Source organism: Candoia aspera, chromosome 7, assembly GCF_035149785.1.
Source record: "Candoia aspera isolate rCanAsp1 chromosome 7, rCanAsp1.hap2, whole genome shotgun sequence".
Classification (NCBI taxonomy): domain Eukaryota; kingdom Metazoa; phylum Chordata; class Lepidosauria; order Squamata; family Boidae; genus Candoia; species Candoia aspera.
In genome coordinates, this window is record NC_086159.1 from 45010639 (window position 1) to 45033282 (window position 22644).

General features: G+C 40.3%; 1 protein-coding gene across 1 annotated transcript in view; it reads right to left on the minus strand.

Moving 5' to 3' along the window:
• The window catches only part of TRHDE (thyrotropin releasing hormone degrading enzyme), a 242607-nt gene that overhangs the window by 113404 nt on the left and 106559 nt on the right, over nt 1-22644 (minus strand). Inside the window, exon 4 of the mRNA XM_063308675.1 lies at nt 10296-10450. Coding sequence (XP_063164745.1) covers nt 10296-10450 — 155 coding nt within the window. The remainder of the gene's footprint in view (nt 1-10295; nt 10451-22644) is intronic.

Below are 22644 nucleotides of genomic sequence, written 5' to 3' on the forward strand. Positions count from 1 at the left end.
TCATGTTTCATAAGGATGTTTTTGGTCTCAAAAAGCAGGACACTTAAATACTGCCCCTTTGTAATTCCAAAACAACTCCTGTATCTCACTATTTCTAGACTGAATAAAAAGATCTCTCCAGCTCAGTGTCATGTTCATTGTTCCAATGTTACAGCTGCATCGTAACGTTTTGCATGTCATTTGGCTGATGCGTGTTTCGTTTGGGAGGGGAGGAGGATTCTATCTCGTGGGATTGTTATATGTTGGCAGCTGGATTGGAATGTGTTTGGGTTATCTCGTGTGTTCAAGGTTTCTTTCCCAGGACATCAGCAGAAATGGTTACCAGCACCTGGGGGGTGGGGAGTTTGCAATGGCCGGGTGAGGGGAGGGATTACGTTTGTGCCGAAGGTTTTAGTTTGTATTTGGCGCACTTTTGCTCATTCTCAGCTTTCTCTGTATTTGCATACTATTCTTTAATAAATCAGATATCATTAAGTTCCTGCTTGTGAGTCTGAGTCTGTTAGGGTAGGCAATCCTTACATAAAGCTGAGAATCCCAAAAAGTTTACCATTAGCCCCTTTCCAGATTTATTTTGTGAGGGAGAAGTGCTAGCGATGAGCAAACCAAATCCCCAAACCGTGGAAAGCGAGGAATCGAGTGAGGGGGAACCCGACTCCATGGTGATAAGAACAGAGAGGGTCCCTACTCAGGAGCTCTTGGAAATTCGGGAGATGTCGAGCTCCAGCCTGGGAGAAGAGGAGGTTGGAGGTAAAAGAGCCCCTGAACCGACCGGCGAGTCGCCAGGCGATCTGATCACCTGGGACGAAACACAGGGACCCCTACCAGGGACGTCCAAAACGTCTTGGAAGCAGCGATACCCGATGTCCCTAACCGTGGTGAGGCAGGAGAGAAAGGAGGATTCCCAAACCCCTGGCCGTATAAGACTGGTGGAGGTCAAATTGGAGTCAATAGAATTCATGCTTCAGAAAATATCAATGGACTGGGGTCCTCGGGAGAGGAGGAGAGGGGAGTCTAGTAATAGGCATTCGTCCCCTTCTTCGCCCCCCCCCTTCTTCGGAGGAAAGGAGTGGGACCCGGCACAGAGAGGAGGCAAGGGCGCCGAGGGTGCGAATTTCAAAGTCCCCTCCTCAAGAGCGGAGATCCCTGGGAGCGAAAAGAAAGTCCGACCACCCAGATGTGGTGAAGGGACTGCCCGGAGTGGGGGTTAAGGACTTTACAGTTAAATTTGACGGAGATCAAACTAAGTTGTCATTCTTCCTTACTAATGCAATGGATGAATGGGGACCGTATTTTCAGTCAGAAAGAGCCAAGATTAATGCCATTGCCACTAAGCTGAAGGGGCGGGCTGCCGATTGGTTTGTGCAGTTATGTCAATCGGATGCTCCTGAGCTGGAGGAGTTCGAAGAATTCCTGTGGGCATTAAAGTTACACTTTGAAGACCTGTTAGCTAAAGAAAGGGCAAAACGGGCACTGAGGGAGCTTAGCCAGGGGCCACGATCTGTAGCGGACTATGCTCTGGAATTTAAGGCTCTGGCTGGGAAGGTTGAGGATTGGTCCCAATCTACCTTAATAGAGCTATTTAAGGATGGTCTGAACACGGAGGTCCCGAGGTGGTCGCTGGGTAGGGACGACCCAGATACCCTGTATGAATGGATACAGTTGCAGGGAAGGCTGAACATGCCCATGAGACCTTCGCTCACAGGAAGGTGATGAGACATTCCAGGCTTAGCAAGGGTTCTCACCTTGCTGCGCCTACTGGAAAGTCTGGTCAACGTGCCTGGGAGGAGGAGAGGGAGTGCCGTTATGCGAAAGGCCAGTGCCTCCGATGTGGAAAGGAGGGTCACCGAGCGGCGGCGTGCCCGAAGGGCAAGACCGATGATCGTTCGGGGAAGCCGGCGGGGAAATCACCCTCCCTACCCAGGAAAATGAAGGCAGCCAAGGCAGAAACTGAAGCGGAGGAGGTTCCTTACTTCGGGTGCGAGGGGGAGCTCGATCTACACCAGCCGGCAGGAAACGCCAGCCACCTGCTCTAAAGAGCGCCTGTGGGCAGGTGGTGGAGGACAGGCGTGAAGATGTTTCGGTGAGTGCCAACTGTCCCACGCTGAACGTGAAAGTGAAGTTAGGCTCCCGCACAAGGACCGTTGAAGTTTGGGCACTGATCGATTTGGGGTGTTCGTGTTGTTTGATGCACCCTGATGTGGTGGCTGCTCTGGAGTTACCCAGTTTTCCACTGCAGTGTCCCATGATTTTCACCCAGCTGGATGGTTCTACTGCGGGAGGGAAACTGGTCACCCATTTCACGGGAATGGTGGCGTTACAATTGGCAGCCACCGTGAGGGGCTGCAGTTTGTGGTGGCACCTGTGGGGCATCCCCTGGTCATTCTGGGGATTCCTTGGTTGGTCCAACAAAACCCCTATATAAATTGGGTGCACAGGACTTTGACTTTTGGGGATGGTTTCTATCAAGCCCCTGGGGAGGAAGACGCTCCAGAGGCTGCAGTGGGGAGGGCGGCAGCAGCAACCCCGCATTTCGCTGTCACACCACTGGAGGGCTTGCCAGAGCAATACCAAGGCTTTGCGTATGTGTTTGGTGAGAAAGACGCGGACCAACTCCCACCCCATCGAAAAACTGACTGTGCGATAGAGTTGGTCCCCGACGCTCAATTGCCCAAGCCGAATATTTATGCCATGACTCAGAAGGAACTGGCAGCGTTGAGGGAGTTTGTGGACAAGAATTTGGCCAGGGGTTTTATTGAACCAGCGAACTCGCCAGTAGGCACCCCCGTCTTATTTCGGGGGAAGAAGGATGGGACATTGAGACTTTGTACAGATTACCGTGGATTGAATGCGGTCTCGATATTAAATAAATATCCTCTGCCATTAATAAAAGACATGTTAGCACATCTGGCTAAGGGGAGAATCTTCTCTAAGCTGGATTTGCGGTAAGCCTATTTCCGCATCCGCATACGGGAGGGAGATGAATGGAAGACTGCCTTTAATTGTCCACTGGGTTCTTTTCAGTATAAAGTTCTGCCTTTTGGGTTGGCGGGGGCACCAGGGGTGTTCATGCAATTGATCAATGAAGTGTTACATGAACATTTGTTCAAGGGTGTACTGGTCTATTTGGATGATGTTTTGATTTATACTGAAACGGAAGAGGAACATGAGCGCTTGGTGAAACAGGTGCTTAGCAAACTGAGAAAGGCTGAGCTCTATGCTAAGCTTTCTAAGTGTGAATTTCATCAGACTCAGCTTGACTACCTGGGGTACAGGATCTCTGACAAGGGCATTGAGATGGATCCTGCAAAGATTCAAGCCATTTTGGGGTGGGAGCGCCCGCGTACCCGTAGGCAACTCCAAAGGTTCCTTGGATTTTCCAACTATTACTGCCAATTCATCCAGGGGTTTGCGGAAATTGTGTTGCCTCTTACTGACTTGTTACGTACCAAGGGGTTGGGGGACACACACAAGGTAAAGAACCCGGGGGCATTGCTAGATTGGACAACTGACTGCCAGGTGGCTTTCGACAAACTCAAAAGCCTGTTTACTGCTGAACCCATTCTTCAACACCCTGATCCCACTAAACCCTTTGTGGTTCAAGTGGATGCTTCTGATTTTCAATTGGAGCACTCTTGCTGCAAGCGGATGCTGACAACCACCTGAAGTCATGTGCGTATCTGTCCTGGAAATTTTCCAAGACGGAAAGGCGGTGGCATGTTTGGGAAAAGGAAGCTTTTGCTGTCAAGGCGGCTTTGGAGGCATGGCGCCACCTTTTAGAGGGGGCTAAATGTCCTTTTGAAGTTTGGACTGACCATAAAAATTTGGAAGCACTCAGCGCACCCCGGAAGCTTAGTCCTAAACAGATCCGCTGGGCACAATTTTTTAGTCACTTTGACTTTAAATTGAAATTCATTCCGGGCAAGAAAAACTTCCTGGCTGATGCGCTTTCCCGCCTACCCCAGGATGCGGTCCAGGTACCTGACATTGTGGGTACGGTGTGGACAGAACCCCAATTGGGTTTGCAGGCTGTCACACACACTCAACCTCGTGCACAGCTGCCTCCTGCATCAGTTTCACCGGCTGGGGGGAGGACTCTGGTTCCCTCTCAATTGCAACAATAGTTTCTACAAGAGGTGAAATCTGATACTTGGTTGCAGGCGAATAGAGACAATGTTACATTTGACAAAGGGTTAGCTTGGAAGCAAAACCGCCTCTATGTGCCTGACAATTTGTGAAGGGAAATTTTAAATAGATGTCATGATGATAAGGTGGCTGGTCATTTTGGGTTTGTCAAAACATTGCACCTGGTACGGCGCCAGTTTTGGTGGCCACCTTAAGACGTGATGTAAAAAGTTATGTTGCTTCTTGTCCTGTCTGTGCCATGTCAAAATGGAAAGGGGGGAAACCGCATGGGCTGCTGCAGCCGGTGGCCAGCCCCTCCTGTCCTTGGGAGGAGGTTTCTATGGATTTCATTGTGGATCTGCCTCCTAGTCAGAGAAAAACTGTCATTTGGGTAGCAAAGGACTATTTTTCCAAGCAAGCCCATTTCATTCCATGTGCTTCTATTCCATCTGCTCAGCAGTTGGCCCGCCTTTTTCTAATCCACATCTACTGGATCCACGGTAGCCCCTCCCGCTTGGTCACGGACCACGGGACACAGTTCACTTCCCAATTTTGGAAGTCATTTTTGAAGCTGGTGGGCACCAAGCAGGCATTGTCCACTGCATCGCATCCGGAGACTGACAGATCTACGGAGGTTCTCAATTCAACCCTGGAGCAGTTTTTGAGGGCATTTGTCAATTATCAACAGGATAATTGGGTTGATTTGCTACCTTTTGCTGAGGTGGCTTATAACAATGCCGTTCATCAGAGCACAGGGCACACCCCTTTTCATGTTATTTTTGGACGGGATTTTGTCCCCATCCCTGAGTTGCCCCAACCCCCCACACAGCCCTGCTCTCCTTCTGATTGGGCTGCTCAGCTAGCTGATTCTTCAGCAGGCTTTGGCTGATGCCCGGTCTACTTATAAGCTGCATGCCGATAAGCGGCGCGCCCTTCAACCTGATTTTAAAGTTGGGGATCAGGTCTACCTTTCCACCAAGTTCATAAAGTCCCCACAGCCCTCCAAAAAGTTGGCTCCTAAGTTTGTGGGTCCTTTTCCCATTGTGGGCATCGTAAACCCTGTCACGTTTAAACTGGATTTGCCTCGCAACCTGAAATGTTTGCATTCTGTTTTTCATTGCAGCTTGCTCAAGCCTGTCACCCACTCCAATCACTGGCACCCACAGCCTCCACCTCCTGCTCTGATCATGATTGACGGACAGCAACACTTTGAGGTGAAGGAGGTCCTTGATTCTCGCAGGCATCGTGGCTCCCTGCAATACCTCATTCGTTGGAAGCACTTCCCCCACCCTGCGTGGGTGTCTGCCCATGATGTTCAATCTCCTGTTTTAGTTAGACATTTTCATCTGGCTTATCCTCTGAAACCTGCTCCTTAGTGTTTCGTTTTTTTGGGGGGGGTATGTCATGTTCATTGTTCCAATGTTGCCGTTACATCGTAACGTTTCGCATGTCATTTGGCTGATGCGTGTTTCGTCGGGGAGGGGAGGAGGATTCCATCTCGTGGAATTGTTATATGTTGGCAGCTGGATTGGAATGTGTTTGGGTTATCTCGTGTGTTCAAGGTTTCTTTCCCAGGACATCAGCAGAAACGGTTACCAGCACCTGGGGGTGGGGAGTTTGCAACAGCAGGGCGAGGGGAGGGATTACGTTTGAGCCAAGGGTTTTTAGTTTGTATTTGGCGCACTTTTGCTCATTCTCAGCTTTCTCTGTATTTGCATACTATTCCTTAATAAATCAGATATCATTAAGTTCCTGCTTGTGAGTCTGAGTCTGTTAGGGTAGGCAGTCCTTACACTCAGGTACACAAGAATCTTCTGGATGATTAGAATAACTGTCCATCTATATTGAATTAGTTTAACAGGTATGATCAAATCACTTATTAAGTTAATCTCATGTAGTTAAATATCTCCACTTCCACAGACTGTGGAGTTGGCTATTTAATCTTTAGACACATTATCATTTTTAGGTTCTCCTTTACCACTGCACTATATTATATGGATTGCTATAACATTCTTCCTACTATAATCTTAGTCCCCTCTTCAGTTACACAGAAGAAAAACAATGCTTCATATGGTCCCTAGAACATTCAGAAATCATAGCACTTAGGCTTAAAGCTATAAAATATACAAAACCATGTGCAATGAAAATTCCATTTCCAGCAAAGAGAACTGATAAAACATTTTATTTAATTAGCTTCAATGAGGTTTAATCTTGAAATGTCCCAGATACTTTTAACCTAAATATAATTTTGTTTATGGCAAACAGAGCATTGCTTACTGCATACGTCAAAGCACAGTGTATCTACACTGTGCAGATGTTCCTGTGGACAATGCCAGCTACTTGGTTGTGCCGTTCAGTGTATGCCACTCCTGCCTGCATCTTACACTCTGCCACATTGTGTTCGACTGTCTCTGAGGCCTGTCTGCACAGTCTGCACCTTGGGTCCTGTCTAGTGTGATAGTAGTGGTAGCAATAGTAGTGGTAGGAACACTCAGGGATGTGACTCCTAAGCTGGGAACGTGGCTCCAACAGATCCCAGGAACAACATCAGAGCTCTCTGTCCAGAAGAGTGCAATGCTAGGAAGAGCTGAAATACTGCACAGAACCCTCAAACACCCAGGCCTACAGGTTGAGGAAGACACATACCACCCATATGGGTGAGAAGGATATGTATGTATGTGTGTGTGTATGTGTGTGTGTGTGTGTGTGTGTATGTATATATATATCAGAATTGTAAAGATGGTGTCAAGGAGTCTAAAACAGAAAATAAAATAAGAGGCTGGCAAAAGATGCTAAATCCAAAAATGGATTCTTCAGCTATGTTCAGAATAAAAAAGAAAAGAAAAAATATAGCAGCTATTCAGCAAAGGTGGCAAAAGATAATAGGTAACAAAAGAAAGGTGAAATTACTAAACTCCAATGGTCAGGTTTTATCCAGCAAGATGCTTTGTGTTTCATATAATTGTAAAGGGCAAGCTGAAGGGGAAGTTTGATATTGATAGAGATAAGGTCAAAGAATACTTACTGAAATTAAGTCTACACAGATTTTTAAGAACAATTCTTATCATAATTAACGGTATCTTATACAGTTATCATAGCTAACTGTATCTTATTTTTTAGATAATACTGTTATAGAAGATAGCTAATACTGTAATGTATTCTAGAAAGACAAAAATAATAACATTCACAAGTATAAAATGGAAATTCCTCTCTTGCCAATAGTACTTATGAAAATGATCTTGAAACTGTAGTTAAATATTAGCTAAATATGTGTCAGCAGTGCAAGACAGCTACAAGAAAAGGTAAACATATGTTAGATTACAACAACTGAATAGTTTCTAAATAACAAGAAGTAATCATTCCACTCTAGGTGTCAGAAGTAAACTGAGAGCCAGAGATTGTAGTTTAGTAACCATTCAACTTCAAGACCAAGCACCTTACAAAGAACCTTTTATTTCATTCAAAGAGTGAGAAGGAAAAGCCAGAGTTTGAATCATTATGGGTATAAGGGGTCTTCAGCCTTACACTGGCAGTGGACAATCAACTTTAGTTTGGCTTGGTTTAGTTTATTTGTCTTTATTCTTGTCTGTAATGAAGATTTTTAACTAGCCAATTCCTAGATTAAGAGACAAATTTAATAGTGAACAGAACAGAATAGTGAATAGAATAGAAATTTAATAATTTCACAAACTCCAGATGTCTGTGAAATATTGCTAGATTCTGGTCAGAGACTGACACTGTGCCACTTTTATCAGACCTCACCTAGAACATTTCTGGACCACCATGTAAGAAGGATTCAGATGAACTGGAATAGGCTCAAGAAGTACAATGAGAATGATCAAGGACTGGAATGTAAATCCTACAGGACAGCAAAAAGGAACTGGGGATATATACTGCATTCATGAGAAGGGAAGAGTAGGAGGGATGTGGTAGCACTCTTGAAATATCTGAAGGGATGTCACAAAAAGGGCAGATATTGTTTGTCCTCTATCATTCCAGACTGCAAGACATGGAATAACAGTGTTATATTACAGGAAGACATGTTCCAGATGAATGTAAGGAAAAATTTCCTAATAGCAACAGTGGTTTGACATAGTACTATGATTTCCCCTTCACTGGATGTATTCAGGCTGAGGATGACAATTATCTGTCAGGGATGCTTTACCTGGGATACAAAATGAAACATTGATCTCAGTTATCTAAATCGTCCCCATCAAGGCTAATATTTTTATATGCATTTGGTCTTAACATAACTGAAAGCATGACAGGCTACTAAAACTATCCTATTCCACAAAAAAAATGAAGGTGGCCTCGTGCAATAAATGAGCCCTGTAATTCTACTCAAGCGTGGCCCATATCTGCAGAAAGTATTTGATGCGTATCTATAGAAATTAAACTGTTCTACTGTAAGCTGTAAGACTGAAGACAAAGAGTTATTCATAAATTGCTATTAATCTTTGGAAAAAATTAGCTAATACACATATGGTTATAATCTTCATATTACAGTTAATCAGAGGTGAGAAAAATTCTATTGATTATATCTATTTAAGGGTTTTCTTTTGGTTGTCTTGCAATTCTAAAAATATGTACCATTTCTTGTTACTTGTAATCCTTAAAACAGCAGATTAGTGTACCTGGTAACTAAAGGAGAGAGAGATCTCAGGCATAATTCATAGTAACAATAATGTAAGTGTTGATCACTAACCATCACAAAGCACTAGATTTCAGGAAACAGTTCTCTAAACTTCTAAATCACAACTATAGTCTAAAAATTTGTAAGACAATATCAATAAGTCAGTCAATCAGTAACCATTCTTCAGCATTTTCTAATAACCTAGATATATTTCACCATTATGACCAATGCTGTGATCAGCTTTAGACATTTTCCTTTTACAAATCTGAGAAATTAGCTAATTATTTTGGGAGGCAAAGGCTGGCCCCAGGATCTGAGATTAATGTTTGGAGTTTCAGGTTTATAGAAGCTTTCCAGAGAACTATTTCGAAGAAAGCTGGCAATAACTAATCAGAGATATTGGAATATCACTTTGTACTTCTACAGCAATCCAAACCCTTTAAAGTATGACCATATAGACTATATTAAAAAGGAAAAATGCTTCTGTTATTTTGTATATCTGGTTTAAGGAATTTATATGAAACAATTGTTTATATGTGGGCTTATATGAGCTCTCATTCAATCTAAGATAAGACTTCTTAACTACAACTGATTTCAATAAGAGAGTTAAATACATCTTTAAATTTATTATACTCTGCTTTGTGTGTTTTAATTATATCTTGAACAATTAATAATAAATTGTTTGTAACAAATATGTCAAGAAATAAACAAGATTTAAAAGTACTCAGCTTTACTTAGTTTATCACTGTTATGTTCACATGAAAAAACTTGGGAAAATTTTAAAATGTATTTCATTTATAAACAGTCCTTTGTAATGTTACAAAGGTGATCTTATCTGGTTAAGTTTATTTATTTAAAATAAAGTATATTGTTAAAATAGTTTTGTAAGCCACCCAGAGTCACCATGAGTGAGTTGCACAGCCATATAAATCTCTTTAATAAATAAAATAATAAATAAATAAAATATAGTGTACTGTTTATAATATTTTCAACTCATATTATTAAAAATTAAATTATGTTTAGAAGATAGTTAGAAGATAAAGGAAAAACTATATAAAATGGTTTACTGCAATGTGTCCCAAGGTATTTAGGATCCTCAGTATGCAAAGAAGCAAGACATTCATCATTTATGAACAGAAGAAAATGGCAGAAAAAGAACAAAACACGTTCAAGTTCATATACTAAGAGAAGGACTATCAAATTGGTTTCAGCCAATGCATTTTTGAGAAGAACATGAAACTTAGCTTGAGACTGTTATAGAGATGCAATAAATCATTTCCAGGGACCATCACTACACTCAGCTATTCAAAAACAGAAGTCCATTATAATTACTCTAAATGGAAAGAAGTTTGATAGTAATGTTTGATACCCATTTCACTAAAGATGGGGGACTTTTCACAATTATAACTGAAAAATTATACCTTTGCTTATCAGGTAGCAATGTCCCCAAAAATGTGCTCAGCCTTTGAGCTTTCACTATAGTTAAAATAGTGTTTACAATTTTATGTTGCATGCTCACAAGATATTGTTTATTTCCTACCTGATGGCATAGCTCATGCACAATGACCATGGTGACATCCAGTAAATATGATATGGAAGAAATGCTTGAATCCAGGAGTATTCTCTGCTCCACAAAGACACTTAATCCCCAGTTCTCCATAGCAGCATAAGGATGCTTAGGCACAGCTAACAGATCTAGAAACAGAATGAAATGTACTTTAAAAGCTTGTGGGTTCTAAAGTTCCCGTTAATTAAAAATGATCGGGCACGAAACAAATTCTGAAATGCAAGAATCAAAACATCAATATTCCTTAGCAATAACACAAACTATATTTTATACATAAACTATTCTAACTTCATTGTTTAGAATATGTCATGTCCTAAGAATCTAAGTACAGTATGTTGTACTCAGTTTAACCTTCATTAACATTACTCATCATTTGGATAGAACAAAACCCCATACTTCAGCAATCAGTGATACTCAGATTGAAAGACATAATTTTACTTAAAATTTGGCACCTGAACACAAATAAGCAACTATTCATGTGTGTCCATATTAAAAATTCTGCTTTAGTATAATGAAGTTTGCTAATTGGAAGAAAAGGACATTACTCTCCAGACCACTTAGTTGTCCCAAATCCATGTGAGACTAAACACAGAAAGTCTTGAACTCAAAGCTACTGTGGTAGTTTACAGATTTAGCCAATAAGATCATTAAACTGCATGATTCTTCTTGTTTATATTTCTACAATTTGTAATCTATTGCATATAAGTTATAAGTCATTCCCATAGCTTTCCTTTTGTTCATGAGAAAATGTTTGAAATTTAATAAATAATGTTCCAGGCAGGCTTTATACTTAAAACACCTGGATATTTGTTTTATTTTGCTTGCTTTACATGTTACCATGCACACAAGTGCACTAACATTATTCATTAATGCAAATATCCTGATGTTAGTTGCATGTCCGTATGCACCTTAGAGCACATTTAATCGTTACTGGTAGTTCAGATTTGTTAGGATACAGGTAAGAGCACCTTAGTGTACAAAGTGCATACTTTGTGGTTTTGCATATCTGTGTGTATGTGTATGCATGTGTGTGTATGTATGTATGTATATTTTGTATATAAACATACAAAAGGAAAATAATTTTCTGTCAACAAGCAGTGGGAGAACATGTTAAATTCTCCAAATATTTTTTCCCCTGTAAGGTGACTATTTGCATAATTGATAGAATATATAAAAACTGTATTTTTTGAAAAAAATCACTCTTATAGTCTATATCAAAAATACTTGATAAAACTTTGGGGGTTTTAAAGTTATCATAGGCACTCTGAACTGGGACAAGAAGTGAACAGCTAGCCAATGTAGCTGATGTAATATGCATATACATGAACACTGTTGTCTTTCAACACTCCCACAACCTTCTATGTCATTAAGACAGATATATAGATACATGAGCAGGAAGGTATGGATAGTATGTGGATTAGTATTATATGTAAATTCAGTCATTTAACTATCTAAGTTTCCTTCAGTTTCTTCTGGCATTATCAGAAACATGCACGCACACACACATTCCCTTGTCTACTAGTAAGAAAAAAACAGCCTAGTATAAAAATGTGTTTCTTTCTATCCCCTTGAATTCAATTTCATTCCGTACCATCCTTGCCAAAATCACTTTAAATGTAGTTTTATTTTTCCTTATAGAAGTCTCTTCTATCCATCATATTTAAATAGTTATTAGAAGTCAAAGGAAATCTGCTCTTAATACTTGAAGAAAAATCATTGCTTCCTTGTTTTTTTTTCCCTGTTTCCCCCTCCCCCCTCACTTGTTTAAGCTATCTGTCTGCTCTGAAAGGGGGGGGGGGGAGAGACAAAAAAGAACAAGCAATCTCTTTAGGCAATCTCTCCTGTGCCAGACCTGTTTTCCCCGCTTTCAGAGTAGAGTGATTGAAAAGTGATTACAAGAGGGTAAGCAGGCACACAAGGGGGAACACACCAGCTGTTTGCCTAGTGCGCTCACATTCCTTTCTATGTGTATAACCCATTGTATACCTGTTAACTCTCTTGTAATCTCTGTTGAGGTTTTCCTACTAACAGATTAAGCTACTATTATACCTAATCATTTGGCCGGGTGAAAGGTTGCAAGTGATTGTCTCCTCTCACGTGCTTCATGCAAAATAGCCTGGGGGGAGGAATCCTGCCCGGACTTGTTCTTCACTTCCTCTTTTTCTCTCTGCCGGCATGTAGCAAGCCAGGTAGCTCTCAATGAGAGCTAAGTCCTTTAAATGTTTTGCTTTTGTTTTTGCTTTCTGTAAATAAATTATTTTTTATAGAAATGCTTGGTGTGTGACTTTTTTGACCTCTCCTGGGCTAAAGGCTTTCCCAGCATCTGCAACAGGTTATGGGCCCAGTAAACAACGCAGTAAAACCCAGAGAGAAAAGAGAGGTCAGCTCCACACCTCGTGCACAATTTAAAGGCAGGTAGCAAAGACCTGTGAAGATTTTCTTTGGAGCCACCTGGAGATTTTCCAGCAACTGCCGGTCTGCAGGACTTAGAAGCTAGCTGAGGTGACTTGCAAAAGAAGGAAGAAGCCATGGCTGCCTCCCAGCCCTCAGCGATGCCTCTGGAGCGCCTATCAGAGACCAACTATTTGAATTGGGCCCTGAAGATGGAGATGTATCTTCGCAGAGAGGATCTTTGGCTGCAAATTGGTGAGCAAACCCCCCAAAATCCCAATGCTGAATGGCTGAGACAGGATGAGCGGGCTAGAGCCACCATTATCTTGGGAGTTGAGGACAATCAGCTAGTCCACGTGCGAGGCATGCAGTCTGCAAAGCAACTTTGGGACGCTTTGAGAGACTTATATGTAAAGGCAACAGCAGGGAGTAAAGTTACTCTGACGAAAAAGCTGTACAGAGCCTACCTTGCAGAAGGAGAAAGCCTTCCTGAGCACCTGCATTATATTCAGCAGCTGTTTGTTGAGTTGCAGGAGAGAGGAATGGAATTTACACCTCTCACAAAATCCTATATCCTCCTGTCCTCACTGAATGAAACGTGGGACACGCTGATTTGTACCCTGGAGGCTATGCCTGAAGCAGACCTCACCCCATCGTATGTTACACAGCGCTTACTCGCTGAATGGGAGAAGAGAGAGGAAAGATCCCCCCCCATCTCTTCTGGAAAGCTGCAAGACCAGAAAATAAGGGAAAAGAAGGGAAAGGAACCTGAGGCCACAGCGCTAGCAAGCCAGAGATGCTTCACTTGTGGTTCAGCTGGACATTTGCAAAGAGACTGTGCCATGAGACCCAAGAGTAGAAAGACAGAGCAGAAGAACACAAGAGCAACACAGAAGAAGGCTCTTCAGACAACCCAAATTGCACAGGTTGCTGAGAAGGGTAATTCTGATGTATGGGTGTTAGATTCTGGGGCCAGTTGTCATTTATGTAATTGTAAAAGCTCTTTTGTGTCACTGTCTAAAACTGAAAGACAAAGTGTATCTTTGGCTGATGGGTCTGTGACCAAAATTATGGGACAAGGTGACTTGTATTTATCCTGCTTAGGAGAAACTATAAAAGGTGTGTTGTATGTGCCAAATTTACAATCAAACCTTTTATCTGTGGCACAATTGGCTGCAACAGGGTATATCATAACATTTAAGAAAAATGGTTGTGAGATACGTAAAAATGGGAAATTGTGTGCTACTGGTATGTTAAAAGACTCCTTGTACATTGTGCAAAATGCAAGGAAGCCAAGCTGCAAGGCTGCAGTTGGCAACACACCATATCATGACCAATGTGTACACCTGATGCACAGGAAATTTGGTCATGCTAATATCAAGTATATAGCACAAATGCCACAGCTGTGTGCTGACCTAAAGATAAAACCCTGTGCTAAATACTTAGATTGTGTAGTTTGCAAAGAATGCAAAACACTAAAAGCTCCTGTGAGTAAGCACAGTGACAGAGTTACAACTAGACCTTTGGAAATTGTACACTCTGATATTATTGGTCCTTTTGCTCCAAGTCTTGGACAAGCAAGGTATGCAATGACCATCATTGATGATTTCTCAAGATACACATTTATCTACATCTTAAAACATAAAGATGAGGCATTTGAGAAATTTAAAGGTTTTGTGACATGGGCAAATGGAAAATTCCCTAGGCCTGTATCTGCACTCCAATGTGATAGAGGAGGAGAATACCTTTCTCACAAATTCAGAAGGTTCCTAGTGGAAAAAGGGATAGAACAAATTCTTTCTAACCCGTACACCCCTCAGCAAAATGGTGTTGCTGAAAGAAAGGGCAGAACCTTGCAAAATGCGATGGAATGCATGTTAAAAGATTCACGCTTATGTTTTAAGTTCTGGGGAGAAGCTTTATCGACTGCTTGTTATGTTCAGAACAGGTTGTATAACTCTATGATTCAGGACACTCCATTCCATTTGTTTTATGGTGTGAAACCAAAGGTAAGCCATCTTAGAGTGTTTGGTAGCACTGCATGGGTTCACATTCCAAAACAGCAGAGAAGGAAAGGAGGCCCCACAACAAAGAAAGCCATCTTTGTTGGCTATGAACAAAGCCAGAGGAGCTACAGGTTCATAATGGGAGAGAAATTAATAATTAGCAAAAGCGCTTCTTTTGCTGAACAAAACTGGGGGAGATTAAATTCTAGCTCTCCAGTTGAACTGACCACAAGAGAACAGCAAGGACTTGCTGATGGTGATCTTTTGCCTGATGAGGACATTAAACCAGAAAAGCAAATTGAAGATCTGTCTGATGAGATAGATGCTTCTCAGGAAAGTGATAGGAGTCAAAATTTAAGCCCTGTATTACCTCGCAGATCTCAGAGGAGTAATAAAGGCGTTCCTCCATCACGTTTTCAGGCTGAAACAGTAAAGGCTTTTCACATATTCACAGAACCTGAGTCTTTAGAACAAGTGAATGCTTTACCACCTGAGATTGCACAAAATTGGCATTCTGCCATGCAACAGGAATTAGCATCCTTGAAAGAAAATAAAACATGGAAACTGGTAAATCTACCTCCCAATGAACGCTGTCTGGGTTGTAGGTGGGTTTTCAAACTGAAAAGGGATGCTGATGGCAAAATCCAAAAATATAAAGCAAGGTTGGTTGCAAAAGGGTTCACTCAAAGGAAAGATTTAGACTTTGACAAGACTTTTGCACCAGTTACTAAAGGTGAATCAATTAGATTACTGTTAAAAGTTGCTGCACTCAAGGGAATGTCAGTTAACCACTATGACATTCAAACTGCATTTCTCTATGGTGATTTAGACCACAGATTATACATGCAGCAACCCCCTGGCTATGAAAAAGGGGAGAATCTAGTCTGTGAACTGCAGAAGTCAATCTATGGGTTAAAACAAGCTGCTAGATCCTGGAACCAAAAAGTAGATGAAAAACTGCAGAATTTTGGTTTTGAAAAAGGAAAAGCAGATCCCTGTGTATATATGAAGAAGGACAAACAAGGCTGTATGTATCTCTGCATTTATGTTGATGATTTGCTGCTGTTCACATCAACAGAAAAACAAAGGCTTGATTTTGAAGCCTGCATGAAAAGCCATTTCATATTAAGAAGCCTTGGAATTATAATAACCTAGGTTTGGAAAAACACAGGAAGAAGGATGGTAGCTTTCTGTTAAACCAAAGGGGAGATAATGGAAAGACATATAAAGGTGTCAGAGAAGATTGGTTATGCATCTTAATCTGTAGTGTAAAAAGGGGAGTGTTGAGGTTTTCCTACTAACAGATTAAGCTACTATTATACCTAATCATTTGGCCGGGTGAAAGGTTGCAAGTGATTGTCTCCTCTCACGTGCTTCATGCAAAATAGCCTGGGGGGAGGAATCCTGCCCGGACTTGTTCTTCACTTCCTCTTTTTCTCTCTGCCGGCATGTAGCAAGCCAGGTAGCTCTCAATGAGAGCTAAGTCCTTTAAATGTTTTGCTTTTGTTTTTGCTTTCTGTAAATAAATTATTTTTTATAGAAATGCTTGGTGTGTGACTTTTTTGACCTCTCCTGGGCTAAAGGCTTTCCCAGCATCTGCAACAATCTCTTCCTCTCCAATGAATGTAAATACAAACATTAATTCCCTTCTTGCTCATTATCCCAGGCCAGGGTGAGCATTCCAGAGGGTGGGGGTGTGGTTAGGCAAACAAAAGCCAAAGGTGTGAAACTGATTAGTCCTGCCAGTTACAGGCAGCAGCAGAGTGAGCATTCCAAAGGGCGGGGACTGGGATAAGGAAAGGACAGTCACTGTAACATGATTTCCCATTTAGTAATGACTTTGCTTAACAACAGAGCTGCCAGTCACTAAACAAGGATTACCTGAATATGCTTGACTTGTTTAACAAAATCCTCATGCAAGGTTCCAACATCTTTTATTTCTAAACAGTTCAAGCACCATAATTACTTGACTTATGTAACAAAATGTGCTTGGCATCCTTTATTTTTTTTTAATTAATATAATCATGATGGAGGACAAGCAACACCAAAAATAGTGCAAATATTAATCATTTTAATGTGATCTCGTAACGATCCTTTAAATCTTCTATTTTTTATTAAATTCACATACAAATTCCACTCGGTTTCTAAATGATTTTAAAAATAATGGTTTGTTTTACTTATCCAATTATATGGAGCCCTGGGGCATCCCTAGCTTGAAATTATAAAGTATGCATAACTGAAAAAGCTTGCAAGACATCAATGTGCAGCAGGTGTGCCCTAGATTTGAGACTTCTCTGCATATGTTCTCATGGCTATTGTTTGAGAAGCTGCTGTTAAAAATCACCTTATTTCTTAGCAGAAAATTTGTTTATTGCTGGACTAGCAAATAAATTTCCAACAAATTTATTGCTAAACTGGCTTCCATATACTCTTCAATTCCTGGTCAAAATTGAGTGTTTGGTACTTCTCTGTAATCCACTAAATTGTTTCCTTTTATTTTTTCCCCCTCTCAGGAAAAACCTTTTCTCAAAAAAAAAAAAACTGTATTAAATTACAGGTTTTAATTCCCTTACATATTGTCAGCTAGCTATTACCTTCTGTGCAAGCAAACAGAACTAACTGATCTATACAAAATAGCCATATGTGGGCCTAGATCAACTATTTTGCTAAGTAAACCACAGATGAGAAGTTCCTGCTGTTGAGTAATTATCCATGCGTTTTCTTGTGTGAAACAATGTGTCAGTCCTTTTCCTTAGGCCAGGCTTCCTTAAAATACTCTACAACTCAGTTCATAATGTCATGACTTTTTCTTCCTCTAGATATTAGTACGTTCTTGAACCCCAAAATCTTTTTGTACAATTTCCTTTATGTAATTAGAACAGGTTTCTTGCTGATGCTACGGTTTTCATCTTATCTTTTTTTTATTAAACTTTTTTTAAAAGAATATAAAGCATGAAGCATGAATGACATATAAAAAGAATAAGAGAATAAAATCTAATGGTGTAAGCAAGCATGGGATCTAGAATGTCATGCAGGTTAAAGTTTTTCCATAGGTCCTTAGTTGCTTATAAAGTAGTGACATAAGTTATGTTACTTTTTAAAAAAGAATTTAAAAATCACCATTATGCTTCAAACCAAACCAAAACCTTTTTAGGACTACATCAGGAATAAGCAACCCATGGCTTGACCTGTGGATCACATGCAGCTTTCCAGAACATGATGCTTCCATTGTGTGGCCCAGAAAGCACATGGCAATTACTTTTTTATTTCTTTTCTTGCCATTTTTAATCCAAAAAATAAAATGTGTAAAAATGGATATGTTAAGATTCTAAGAGGTAAAATATATCTATGTTTCACTTTTAACACCTTTAACAAATAAGAAACTGGAGATTTTCAGACTTGCCTAACCAGTAACATCACTGAACGCTCCCACCTTACGGCCCTCCAAAAAGAGTAGAAGAACATCCCCTGAAGTTGCCCACTCTTGTATTAAATATACAGAATGAACAAAAAATGTTGGCAGCACCAGCATAAAATAAAGAAAGAGAAGAAAGTGGCATGCAGAAACAACTGTTTAATAAGAAACCTAAAGTGTTTCAAACTAAAACTTCTTCACAGGCTCTTATTTCTTCAAACTACTATGTGAGAAAAATCGTTATACTAATTCCAGTGAAACGTGTTTGGCTTTATATTAAAACATTTTTCTTCCTGGTATTAAATGAGACACAGTGAGCCCAGCAAATATAGATAGAGTGACCAGAGAGAATTAGTGGAACAGAGAGAATGAGAAGGATCTGCTTAGAGGTGATATAGAGATACATATAAAAGAATTTGGAGTTCAGTGAACTAGACAATGTTAAAAGGAGTAGTCTTTTTCACAAAATTACATAGGTATCAATTTAGTTTCAGGAATATCTTATCCTCAGTTCCAAGGAGGAGCTTGAGATGAAGAAAAAATTGGACTATATATTAAAACAAACATAATTAGCAACAGCTTCCCAATTTTTAAAAAAAAGAATGCAGAGATCCAGGAAAATATAGGCATCTTTTCCATGTAAACTTGGGAAAACATAAGAAATAAAATGATATACTAAAAAGAAGAACAAATCTTCCTGCAGAAGAATGAGAATGGCTTCTGAAAAGGTAAGTCCTGCTTTATTCTTCTGATGCAAGGAATAATTTTCAAAATGGAGCAGGTGTGCTGCCATCAGTGTTGGGAAAGAGCCTGCCTCATCTGACCTTGGTGAGAAATGCTTGCAACTTGTTTCAATCATTTAGCACAACAATTGTGGACAACCTATTATCATCTGTGGAACAATGCAGGTGCTGCTACTAACAACCACTTATTAACTTACCTTTATAATTATACTGTAGTTGGATGAATGCAGAAGGATCCACCAAATGTTAACATCTGGGTTTCTGGTTCAGCCCAAAGCTCTGCTGAAGGACTGGGGTAATAAAGATCTTAAATCTCGATAGGATTCCAACTACCTGACTGAGGAGCCTGTCCAGAAGTCCACCAGCTTTTGAGGGCCTGGCACTAGGTTCTGAAGAGAAGATTGAAATTTTGTTGATATGCTAATTTTGCCACTGCTTAACTAGGAGAAGCACTCTGAAGGATGATGGTGAGGAATTTAAGATTAGTGGTCTTGGAGAATTTGATGAGGCCACCTTGTTAGGAGAGGTTTGGGTTTCATGGTCCCCAGAATTGGGCCTGTCTCAATTAATATATGGCACAACACATACTTTGGACTTCTATTCTGAACAAGACTAAAGGATACTGATCTCTATATCAAAATACTCTGTTTGCATTACTAAATACATTAGATTTGACCTACTGACTGTCCAGTAGGATGACTGATGAATCCAGATGATTTTCTCAGTTTTCTTTAAAAATGTTATGCTAGTTTAGTTGAAAGCTCTGTTGAAGCTCTGACCTCTGCATAACATCAAGGATGTCTTAAGCCATCACTAAAATCACTCTTAGCATCCTTACCCATCTCATAGCATCCTGCCAGCTTTTTGATACTGAGTAATTAAGGGAAATTTTGTGGCATGGTTTATGTCTGGACAACATGATGCTACGAATACAACTGACGATAGTTAAGAATCCATTTGCAAACTTACTCTGCAGCATGAAAATCAAGTAACAGAACTTTCTTCTCTACTGTTACAGCATCAGTACATTGTCATCCTAAAGAACTGTTTCAGTTGTGAATTGCTCCTTGCATATAAAGTTGCCTGAATCTGTAGAAACTCAGTGCTATTGTTTTGATAGACACAGATTGGATTGATACACTAGCTAATCAATTTATTATGAATACAGTTCAGATTATGCAGCCTGAGGATATGAACAAACTGTTTGGAGGCTGTAGATATATCATCCATTTTCTGAACTTTTACCAATCAAAATTCTAGAATCTACCATAACTGATCGTTTGGACTTCAGAAACTGATCATCTTTCCTTGAATGACAGATTTATTCTTACTTGCTTAAAGGAGATTATGATGATGATGACATGCCATCAAGTCATTGTCAACTCTTAGCAACCACATAGATTTTCTCCATGATGATCTGTCTCTGATCTGGTCTTTCATTGCTTCTGTAACCCTATACACCTTGCTGCTGGTTGTCCTCTTCTTCTCTTTTGTTCTATCTTTCCCAGCATTAGAGCCTTCTCCAGACAGCTTTGTATAATGTGTCCAAAAGAGGATAATTTGAGCCTGATCATTTGTGCCTTGAATAAGAACTCTGGGTTATGCTTAAAGGAGATAGTGATGAAATCACTAAAGAAGAAACTTAACATCAGTTACCATTGATTTTTGGTAATTATTATATAATTTCAAATTTGTCATATGCTAAATTTGAGGAAATATAGCATTAGACAATATTGATTATTTGGGTGTGTTAGAAACTATTTTAGGGCCAGCATTTGGGATAAAAACAACATTGGTGGGACAAGCCTCACACCTGAGAGAAGATGGGGGACATGACCCCTTGGTTCAACTTCAATGATTTTCAGCCCCATCAACCATGACATCCTTCGGATTTACAGTATTTACCTGGAACAGGGGACTGACAAAATATACTCTGTTATAGTAATTCCAGGCTTCCCTGGGTACCTAGCCTCAGAAGAGGGTGGTAGGGTACTTTAATTCCACCTGAAGGGTGCCTTAACATTCTTACTTCTATTCCATGCATAAATTACACCTACATATACCACATTATTAAAAGCAAGTAATAATGTTATATTAATTTTGCATTGTTTCTGGTCAACTGACCAGAATGGTTTGTAGAGATCACAGAGATGGCCTTGAAGGGAATGATTTGAAGCTGTTACAGAAATAACAAAGGCAAAGCATTCTTTCAGCCCTGGGAAAAGAGACAGTGTTAGGAAGAGATTTAGGTTGGCTCTTCCCTGACTCAGTGGGGTATAAGATGGAAGGAACGTAAAGCATTCAATAAAATATAGCTCAGAGGAGAGAGAGAGAACGCGCATGCATGCTAATCTTCCTGTGGATTCATAGTTGCCAGACAAACCACTGCCTGAGCAGCTGCAGGCAGAGGAGGCTATGCCACCCGGTAACCAGGAGACACAGCTGCTGGTGTCTCTGAAGATGAGGAGTCTGAGTTGCCACCCACTCCCAATGCAAGGGCTCACCATGCAGAGAGGAGAGCAGAGCAAAGGTGCTCTGCAAGGCTCCTCACAAGAAAGGAACCTCACCCTTCCAAATGACCAACACAGGGGTTGCTTCTATTTGAGAAGAGCAGTGAAATCAAGCCTCTCTCTTGGCAATAATCACTCATTTGTCCAGACTTCACGTGCCTTGACTCCCAACTTGAAACCTCATGATTTTTATTTTGGACCTGGACCAGCTGACAACCCTTCTATAACATTTGGACCCTCAGACTTCACTTGACCACTCTTGTGCCTGCTGTTTTGGATTTGGAACTCTCTTGAGGCAAGCTTGCTGGACTTTGGGGCTTGTTTCCTCTAGTGTGTGTGCATGAATTGCACTCACATTTCCTTTGCTGTTTATTTGTTTCACAAACTTCTCAGTAAAGTTTGCAAGAGTCTTGCTGTGGGTGTGTGGCCTGAGGCAGGACAGACAGAGAAAAGGCATAGGATCATTGCTCAGTTCCTTTCTTCCTTCCTTCAATTTGTAAGGCCACCCATCTCAAATTCATGACTCTGAATCCATTTTTTAAAGCTGCAAAGCAGCTACACACTCAGAAAATCTATAGAGGACTTCAAAGCAGCTACCCCAAGTTCTGAACAGCTGTTTTGAGGAACAGATTCAGAGCAAACTATTTCATTCCACATGTGTAATTATCACAGAAAATAGATACTAGAACAAAACCTCACCAAAGTAAATTTAATGCCAACCAATTCAAAGCTAAGGATTTAAGAGTGCACTGTAACACCTATAAAATTCTGATATATAGTATATGCTAAAAAGAAAAACACTGTGCAATGCTAGTATTCCACATAGCACATTAGCCAAATTTGGTAATTTGGAAGAAACATCATTATTTTATATGGATACAGTCTTTTGAGGACTTCAGCACTTTAACTGAAGTATGATTTTACAATTATACAATTTATACACCTATATTTATAAAGAGATAATCAAATACTATTTTACCATGGCAATTTTGTATACAATATAATCTCCAATAGTAGTTCATAAACAGTGCTATTTAACAAAATCACAATACTGTTTCAATTATTCTGTCATGTTTATTGTTTCAGAAGTTTTTATGAATGTGAGCCACTTTCAATTGTTTTAATGTAGATGCATATAAATATAAATAAATATATATTTAAATAAATAATTGATGGATAAATACATAAGGACGTTTTGCATTTATAACGCTCGTATTTTCACATTCAAGATCATCATACAAGTCTATCCTCTTTCTC